The 10,312-nt window shown below is 35.7% G+C and overlaps 1 protein-coding gene across 1 annotated transcript in view; it reads right to left on the reverse strand.

Annotated features, from left to right (window-relative positions):
* Window positions 1–266: 266 nt before the first annotated feature.
* The window catches only part of LOC127870972 (protein YIPF6-like), a 15,173-nt gene continuing 5,127 nt past the window's right edge, over window positions 267–10,312 (reverse strand). The window contains exons 2-7 of the mRNA XM_052413583.1: window positions 7,617–7,718; window positions 7,034–7,112; window positions 6,607–6,649; window positions 5,008–5,133; window positions 4,352–4,512; window positions 267–718 (exon numbers count right to left, since the gene is read on the reverse strand). Of these exons, the coding sequence (XP_052269543.1) occupies window positions 600–718; window positions 4,352–4,512; window positions 5,008–5,133; window positions 6,607–6,649; window positions 7,034–7,112; window positions 7,617–7,718 (630 nt within the window). The 3' untranslated portion in view covers window positions 267–599. The remainder of the gene's footprint in view (window positions 719–4,351; window positions 4,513–5,007; window positions 5,134–6,606; window positions 6,650–7,033; window positions 7,113–7,616; window positions 7,719–10,312) is intronic.

Below are 10,312 nucleotides of genomic sequence, written 5' to 3' on the forward strand. Positions count from 1 at the left end.
TCAAATTCTCTCACCACTGAGGAGTTTGTATTATCAATATCCAAATAAAGTAAAACAACTTACAAACGAGTTGGCAATGTTTATGGTTTCAAAATAACACCATGAAACACCAAATAAAGGATACTCTACAATCAATAACAGTCTTAAGTTCGCTTTTTGAAATGACTAGCCCGATGGGCTTGTAACCTAACAATGACAAGTCCAAACTTTAAGAAAAAAATAAATAATTGGGAAACAATCTAAAATACGATAAAAGGAATAAAGAAATTTTGTCTTTTCTCCATTCCTGATATATGTCTGTCATTTTATCGCCCTAAGGGGACACCAATTGAGTTTTTTTCTTCAAACTGGCGAGAGCGAATGTCTAAAACTGCAATTTAAACATGCATAGCATGTCTGCTCAACAAACGGTGAACTTAAAACGCATGTCATTCTTCATTAGTTGCAACAAAACACCACTTCAATATAATAAATAGAGTTAATAGAGGATCAACTGTTAAACTGTTGTATCTGTAAAACACTTCCAGTATCAGATACAACAGTTTTTCATGTAACCCTCGACTTGTAGAAATCAAAGTCTGATAAGCCCTTGTCCAAGGCTATGAGTGGGTATGTGAGATGATGAGCCAGCTGATGACAAAATAGAAGAGGAATATCGGGTACATGGCCAGCACCTTTCTGTTCGGGGGTTGGCTCTCTGCCAGGAACGCAGTGGATGCTGAAACAGGTAGGAGCAATGCTAGATTGAAATGAAAAATCTATGTTTTATGAAAACAGCAATACACTCGGACATTTTAATTAACATTATTACATGACTTAACATCTGCCAAATATTGAGATACTCTCCTTCAAGGATATGCAGATACACTTAAGTTCAAACTGATCCTTGAATGTGGCATCCAAAAATATGTAACATAAAATGACATGAATATTAGAAGCAGAGGAATGTCATTTACTTGAGTGAGATTTGTTATCCTCCAATAAACATATGGATGTAAGAAATGCTTGTTGACAATATGACTAGAGGAATATTGTTTTCACTTTTGCTATGACAAACCAAAATGCACAGCTAAGAAATATGATGAAAAGAAACAAGTTGAATGCGTGTGCACAAAATGTCCTCCCGGATTAACAAATGCAGTCTGCATAACCATCAAAAGATAAATGGTTAACTTTCTTTGAACAGAAAATATCCATAAAATAAAACAGCAAAAAGTAGTTTCCTAAATTGCCCTCGAATTACAAAGATTTTTTTCTTATCACTAGAAAGCTTTTAGCATAAGATTTTAGATTTTCATTGCTTAAATATTAAAAACAAAAACTATGCTTAAAATATGTGTGGTCTGTGGGCCAAGATAAGCTTGTTCAGTCCATAGACTTAAAACTAACACATGAATAAAGCTTGTTTTCCCATTTTGATCCCTGCGTACATGCAGGATAGTTCAATTGAAATTTGGGAGTCTATTTAATATCTGAAAGTAATTACTTGCAACTGATACCTATTGTGTTCAACACTCAAATACAATAAACTTTATTTGCTACGAGAATATCTGCCTTCTGTCTCACGAGCAAAACTTCATACAACAATCTTGGCTGATACAACTTCTCAGAGTACCATACTAGTATCATATACAACTAGAGCTTTGTCACAGACTTGACGTATACCCCCACATGCTGCATTGACAAAGAATATTTTGCATGCTGTCTTCACAAAACAAGAGAAGCAAATTTGTGGCGAATTTTAAGAATTATTATGCCATTATCATTTATGGCCATTTTGAACTCTTGAATTCTTTTGCATGACACGCCGTCCAATGACTGTGAACAAAATTAATCAACAGAGTCATTTTAAAATCTCACAATGAATGACATAGTTATGGCCCAGACAAGCTTATTTATGGCCATTTTTGACTTGTGAATTCTAAGATTGACCTTGACCTTGGAGATATTGACGTAATTCTTTCGCATTACACAGCGTCTAATGATTGTGAAAAAATGTAAGGAGTAATTTTAAAATCTCACAATGAATGACATAGTTATGGCCCAGACAAAATCATTTATGGCCATTTTTGACCTTTGAACTCAAAGTGTGACCTTAACCTTGGAGATATCGACGTAATTCTTTTGCATTACACAGCGTCTAATGATGGTGAACAAATGAGCCAAATGATTTTAAAATCTCACAATGAACGACACAGTTATGGCCCGGACAAACTCATTATGGCCATTTTTGACCTTTGAACTCAAAGTGTGACCTTGACTTTGGAGATATCAACATACTTTTTTCGCATGACACACCATCCAATGATAAGTTATGGCTCGTACAAGCTCATGACTTTTGAACTCCCAGTGTGACCTTGACCTTGGAGATATCGACATACTTCTTTCGCATGACACACTGTCCTATGATTTTCGGGACAGACAGACCGACCGGCAAAGTGACTCTTATATAGCCCCCATTACCAATGGTAATGGGGATATAATTATTATCAATTTATATTATGGGCTATTTATAACTCTCTTTGTAAGGAACACAAGCCTTCAATTAGAGGACTCAAAAGCTTTTTGAAAATCAAATAATGCAATAACTTTAACATGATGAATATAATAGGGGAATACAATATCTCAAGGTAAGTTCATTTTTTTGGAAAATTGTGAATGAAAAGAAATCTGCAGAGAGAATGAAATGTAGCATCTATAAACAAGAATATCAGTGAAACTGATGGATGCTCCCCGATGATGCGCTTTTTCAATCTATGTGTTAATAACCACCTAAAAAGATCTTTTATAAGCCTCAGTGACCTTGACCCCAGTGACCTCAAACCTCATCAAAAGGTAGAGGCCCATGCAAGGTACCTACATACCAAACATGAAAGAGATCGGTAAAGTATTGAAATTGCTATGAGAAACTGTTACAAAAGCGTGACAGAATCTATTATTAGCCTCGGTGACCTTGAGCCCAGTGACCTCAAACCTCATCAAAAGGTAGAAGTCCACGCAAGGTGCCTACATGGCAAATATGTAAGAGATCGGTAAAGTATTGAAGGCCCTATAAGAAATTGTAAGAAAAGCGTGACGGAAAATCTTTTATTAGCCTTGGTGACCTTGAGCCCAGTGACTTCAAACCTCATCAAAAGGTAGCGGTCTATGGAAGGTACCTACATGCCAAATATGAAAGAGATCGGTAAAGTAACAAAAGCATGACGGAAAATCTATTATAGCTTAATAACTTTAACATGATGAAAATATTAGGGGCCCATGCAAGGTACCTACATACCAAACATGAAAGAGATCGGTAAAGTATTGAAATTGCTATGAGAAACTGTTACAAAAGCGTGACAGAATCTATTATTAGCCTCGGTGACCTTGAGCCCAGTGACCTCAAACCTCATCAAAAGGTAGAAGTCCACGCAAGGTGCCTACATGGCAAATATGTAAGAGATCGGTAAAGTATTGAAGGTCCTATAAGAAATTGTAAGAAAAGCGTGACGGAAAATCTTTTATTAGCCTTGGTGACCTTGAGCCCAGTGACTTCAAACCTCATCAAAAGGTAGCGGTCTATGGAAGGTACCTACATGCCAAATATGAAAGAGATCGGTAAAGTAACAAAAGCATGACGGAAAATCTATTATAGCTTAATAACTTTAACATGATGAAAATATTAGGGGCATACAATATCTCAAGGTAAGTTCATTTTTTTGGAAAATTGTGAATGAAAAAAAATCTGCAGAGAGAATGAAATGTAGCATCTATAAACCAGAATATCAGTGAAACTGATGGATGCTTCCCGATGATGCGCTTTTTCAATCTATGTGTTAATAACCGCCTAAAAAAATCTTTTATAAGCCTCAGTGACCTTGACCCCAGTGACCTCAAACCTCATTAAATGGAGGTCCATGCAAGTTACCTACATGCCAAATATGAAAGAGATCGGTAAAGTATTGAAGGTGCTATGAGAAACTGTAACAAAAGTGTGACGGAAAAATATTTTATTAGCCTCAGTGACCTTGAGCCCAGTGACCTGAAACCTCATCAAAAGGTAGAGGTCCATGCAAGGTACCTACATGCCAAATATGAAAGAGATTGGTAAAGTATTGAAGGTGCTATGAGAAACTGTAACAAAAGTGTGACGGAAAAATCTATTATTAGCCTCGGTGAACATGACCCCAGTGACCTCAAACCTCATCAAAGGTAGAGGTCCATGCAAGGTACCTACATGGCCAATATGTAAGAGATCGGTAAAGTACTGAAGGTGCTATGAGAAACTGTAACAAAAGTGTGACGAAAGAAAATTTTCGGGGAGCATAAAAATCTCTGCTATAGCCCAGAAGGTTCCCAGCCCCCCACTCACCAAATGTTGACCAGCCGAAACCAACAACAACAGCAACAAATCTGATGATGAAGAGCACGGTGGTCTGCACCTTGGCGATGAGTATACAGCGGCAGATTATCAGAGCGATGGAGAGAGGACAGACACAGTAGCCCAGCACACACACACTCTGGAAAAATGAGCTGAAATTAACATCAGAAGAGATGTTCAATACATGGCCAACACAAACATTAACCTGGACTGGTTGTTCAACAACAATATAAACCTCTACCAACTCAGCTCAGTCTAAAGATAAGTAATATAAACTCTTGTATTTAACATGGAGTTATTGTATAGTGAGACATTTTGCTCGCTTTTAAATCAAAACTTGCGATTCAATGTGTCCACAGTGCATTCATGCAAAAAGCAGTTTCAAACTATACATTTTGTATTCCCATTAACAAAGGATAACTTAACCCTATTACATGTACATTAACAGTGATAAAAAGGTCACTGTTGAATAATGGTTATGTTGTTGGCAAAGCCATCTGAATGTCCAAGGTCCAATCCCTACCTTGGGAGTGTTCTTTAAATCTTCTCAAAACACACAAAGTTCAGGTTCTACCCCGGAAATATACACAAGAGTTTCAATCAATTGAGCTTACATCAATATGCTTTAAACTTAAATGGCCACTCACATGTTTCCTCCAAGAAGTTTTGTGTTAAGCGTCACAACCACGGCTCCTACCCAGTATATGACAAACACCTCCGCAAACTGGGGCCCTCCGTCGTGCATCTGGTCAAGGGTGTCTCCTTGCAACATCCTGACATTGTGAAGTCAATAGTAAGCATTATTTCTATGATTAAAAACAACTGTTCACATATTTTCAAGTATATTTTTTTATAGAACTTACATAACATACACTTGCACATCAAAAGGCCAAACTTAGTTAGAACCTTCTTTGTAACTTATTAATCAAATTGCAAGTACATGTATCTCAATGACTAACCGAAGAATAATTTAATTTCTATGCACACTATATATTGCATGGTTAGAACACACTTCCCTAAAGTATCATAAACTTACATTATGTTTTACACTAATTGACATTGCTGTGAAATACTTTGCCATAATGTGTTTAATACATAGGCATATTTTGCCTTTTCCATGATCAGACATATCTTGACATGACCACATACTTCCATAAAAAAATTTGTAACACACAGATGTTGTTATGAACAAGGTTGCAAGGTGATATATCACAAACACAATGTGTCATGAACATGCCCGCTAAAGTATTTCAATTCAAGTATTGCCATTAACATGAAGTCCAAACTTGCATAATAAATATATAAATTGCCCTGAACAAATGTGCACTACCATGATCATGCTTAGATTGTCATGTGCCAATACTAAGAGATAAAGCTACATGGTCATAAACAAGTGTGCACTACCATGATCATGCTTACATTGTCACATGCTAATACTAAGAGATAAAGATACATGGTAATGAACAAATGTGTCTTACCATGAACATGCTTACATTGTTGTGTGCCAATTTTAAGGGATAAACATACATACCATAAACGAATGTGCCTTACCATGAACATGTGTCAATGCTAAAGGATAAACTTACCGGTACATTGACCTGAACAAATGTGCACTAACATGATCATGCTTACATTGTAAAGCGCAAATGCTAAGGGATAAACTTAAATTGCCATAAACAAATGTGCCTTACCATGATCATGTTTACATTGACATGTGCAGATACTAAGAGATTAACTAGCATTGCCATTAACAAATGCTCCTTACTATAAGCATGCTTACATTGTCATGTGCCAATACTTAGAGATAAACTTACATTGCCATGAACACATGTGCCTTACAGTAAACATGCTTACATTGTCACGTGTCAATTCTAAGGGATAAACTTACATTGCCATGAACAAATGCTCCTTACCATGATCATGCTTACATTGTCATGTGCCAATATTAAGAGATAAACTTACATTGCCATGAACAAATGTGCCTTAAATTAAACATGCTTACATTGTCACTTGCCAATGCTAAGGGATAAACTTACATTACCATGAACAAATGAGCCTTACAGTAAACATGCTTACATTGTCATGTGCCAATGCTAAGGGATAAACTTGCATTGCCATGAACAAATGTGCCTTACCATGAACATGATTACAAGTTACATTGTCATGTGCCAATACTAAGAGATAAACTTACATTGTCATGAACAAATGTGCCTTACAGTAAACATGCTTACATTGGATAAACTTACATTGCCATGAACACACATAGTATCAGTGGTCCCCAGAGATCCCCTGAAACATAAATAGCATTAAAAGTCTTTCTCCATGTTACAAATACTAAATACCATTTATGCATTACATATTTATAAAAAACAAAAGCTTTGAGAAAATGCATTATATTTACATCAAAATTAATCAAAATATCAGCTTTGAAAAGAAACAGTAACATATGACTCTGAAGCACATATCCTTGGAACAACATAGAAGTATGGTTTCAACTTTGAATATATAGTAAAGTAAAATGTGACATGAACAATTGCACAGTTTAAAGTGAACTTTGATTTAGAGAGGATCCAGTATAGAGGATTTCCCATGCACTTTTTAAATGTTTGTGTAAACAACTTGACCCCTGTAGCACAATAAAAGGAAAATAAGTTGAGCACAAATAATACTTACATTCCCTCAAAAGTGCTGTGCTAGTTTTGGGATACAGAACATGCCAAAATTTAACTCCAACTGCTTTCAAGTCACGCATCTAAAAAGAAACATTTCCAACATTTAACTTCTATGTCAATTTCCATGCCTTTTTAAAAGTGATTTGATCAAAACTGAAACAACAAATATCAATTTCATAGTTTACATTCCCTTTTTCCACTTCATGTGAAATTAGCAACTTCTGTGCAGCTATCATTAAATTTGTATTTCTTTTTTTTACTCAATGCTCAAAAAATGCATTCACTGGTAGGGTGTATAAACATTACTTTGATATGAAAGGAAATAGTCAAATATCTGAAATGCATTTTAAAACTTAAAAATTAGACATTCAGTTCTAAAAAATATTGATGTGATTTCACAGTTTGTGAGAAATTTGAAATTCTTTCCTGCTAAGATAAGATTGATATATAAATTATCAGTTTGAGGTGAGAATTAAGTTATTATGTTAAAATTGAAATTAACAACATGTGCTGATGGTTATCAAACCTCTTAAAACCATCAACCAGAAAAACAGTTATTTATTATCATTTCATTAATTATTTACGATAGTGTCTTTGACTGGCTCATCCAGAGTCGAGAACTCATCCTTGTTAGATGGTACACCTGGCACAGTGATCTCCCCTTCTAAAGAAATATCATTCAGCTCCTGAAAAAAATGCCAAGAACTCATCAATGTTTGAAATGTCATTGGACAGATTGTTAATCCTTGCACTAAAAATTAAGCAGTTCAACCATGCAAGCCTAAATTCTTTACTTGAGATCAAGGAAATGTGATCAGTCTGACTTTATGAAATGATAATACAAAACGGCAAGATTCAAAATTACCCTTACTCTTTTTAATATTAATGCCCTTATGAAATGATAATACAAAACGGCAAGATTCAAAATTACTCTTACTCTTTTTAATATTAATGCCCTTATTAAAGTCTGTTTTAAGTACAATTGATTCTAAACATTAAAAAACGTGTTAACTGCCAAGTGTGATCACATAAAAGGAATAATTTAGATGCTCTTTAAAAACTATCAATCATTATATTCTTCAGATCCTCTCCTGATCAGATATCTGATATTTCATGCATGGTAATTTTGGTAACTACATCAGTTATTAGTTTATCACTGACTTAAGATTTTTTTTATTTAAAGGTCTTGAGACCTGTCCCCCAACACAAATGATGCCACAACAACATATTCAAATTGATCAGTTTTAAATGGAATAAAAAGCAGAGCTAAATAAAAGTATGCTGATGCCCATTTGGATATAATCACTGGCTAACAGTAGGGCGGGATAACAAAAACATATTTGTCCATATTAATTAATTCCAAACATATTCAATGCTGCATATCTTGCCAATACTGTCCTCTTAATGCAATCATAATCTGACTAGAATTTTGTTAAATATTGTGAACACTACCCATGACTTGTGTCAACTGTCACTCGTGGATGACAAACAAAGGGCAGAGTACATAAGTTGTGCCATTCTGTTAGGTGTAATCAATCGATGCCTTTCCTCACAATCTTAGCTAACCAATCACAGCCAGTTTCTTCAGTCCATAAATAATGTCAAAATTGTTTTCAGGATCAATAATATTTTGCCTTTTTGGTTGTGTACACTTTTTTTTCTAAGTTCTTTTCTAGCAACCTGATTGCCTATTGTCATAAATTTAGACCATTCAGGAAACAGTTCATAAATTGCATCAGTCGCTGCTAAGCAAAATTGATGCAAAATTTTTTATGTATCAAACAATTTTGAGCAACTTGAGGAAAAATGATGTTTTCATTTCGTTGCAATCACAATCAAAAACCTTATTGCAGACATTTTGTATCTTTACCCATTTAACTAAAAATAAACAGTCTACTATATGTCTTAAAAAGGTGAACTTAAACATGCATAAACAATAGCTCACATACAATTTTTTAACGTTATTTTACACGTTTTAAGTGCAGCAAATCCAACTTTTACAAACCAGTTGGGCCTATGATTTTCATATGCTTGAACTGAATTTGGAATGCATGCAGCATTTGGTGATTGCCTTGTTTAGCAGATCCTACACTCCTCCAGTGAACCTTAAAAGACCGCTCGAATTACTCCTGCCTTATTTTACTTTTGAAACCATGAAAAGAACATCTGGGAGTAAAAGTGCACATAGTGTGGTATGACTTCTAGACCCTTTTTATTAGGTTTCACATGTTTCACCTGGAATGTGTCCAACCACTTTTATAAAATTTAATGTATCTTACAGTACTACTAAGTTACCGAACTCGGCTAAGCTGATAGTAATAATTGGAGTTATAGCTGCCATTTCCACCATTCATTTATTTTTACTGAATGGCCTTATATGTTTGAGTAGAATTGAGTTGTAAATACAAGGATAACATAAAAAGTTTAAATTGCAACAGAGTGGGAGTTTAACTAGCAGAACCTAATTCAAACAAGGGCTGTTTGTAAAACATGCATGCCCCCTATATGGGCTGTCCGTTGTAGTGGCAGCCATCGTGTGAATACGTTTTATGTCACTGTGACCTTGACCTTTGACCTAGTGACCTGAAAATCAATAGGGGTCATCTGCGAGTCACGATCAATGTACCTATGAAGTGTCATGATCCTAGGCAAAAGCGTTCTTGAGTTATCATCCGAAAATCATTTTACTATTTCAGGTCACCATGACCTTGACCTTTGACCTAGTGACCTCAAAATCAATAGGGGTCATCTGCAAGTCATGATCAATCTACCTGTGAAGTTTCATGATCCTAGGCATATGCGTTCTTGAGTTATTATCCGAAAACCATTTTACTATTTCGGGTCACCGTGACCTTGACCTTTGACCTAGTGACCTCAAAATCAATAGGGATCATCTGCGAGTCATGATCAATCTACCCATGAAGTTTCATGATCCTAGGCGTATGCATTCTTGAGTTATCATCCGGAAACCATTTTACTATTTCGGGTCACCGTGACCTTGACCTTTGACCTAGTGACCTCAAAATCAATAGGGGTCATCTGCGAGTCATGATCAATGTACCTATGAAGTTTCATGATCCTAGGCCCAAGAGTTCTTGAGTTATCGTCTGACAACCACCTGGTGGACGGACCGACCGACAGACAGACCGACCGACAGACCGACATGAGCAAAGCAATATACCCCCTCTTCTTCGAAGGGGGGCATAATAAGTGAAAAATGCATGCTCCAACCACTGAACTTATCTGACAGTCTTGTAACACTAGCATGATGCTACAATCT

This window comes from Dreissena polymorpha, chromosome 3, assembly GCF_020536995.1.
Source record: "Dreissena polymorpha isolate Duluth1 chromosome 3, UMN_Dpol_1.0, whole genome shotgun sequence".
In the NCBI taxonomy this organism is placed as follows: domain Eukaryota; kingdom Metazoa; phylum Mollusca; class Bivalvia; order Myida; family Dreissenidae; genus Dreissena; species Dreissena polymorpha.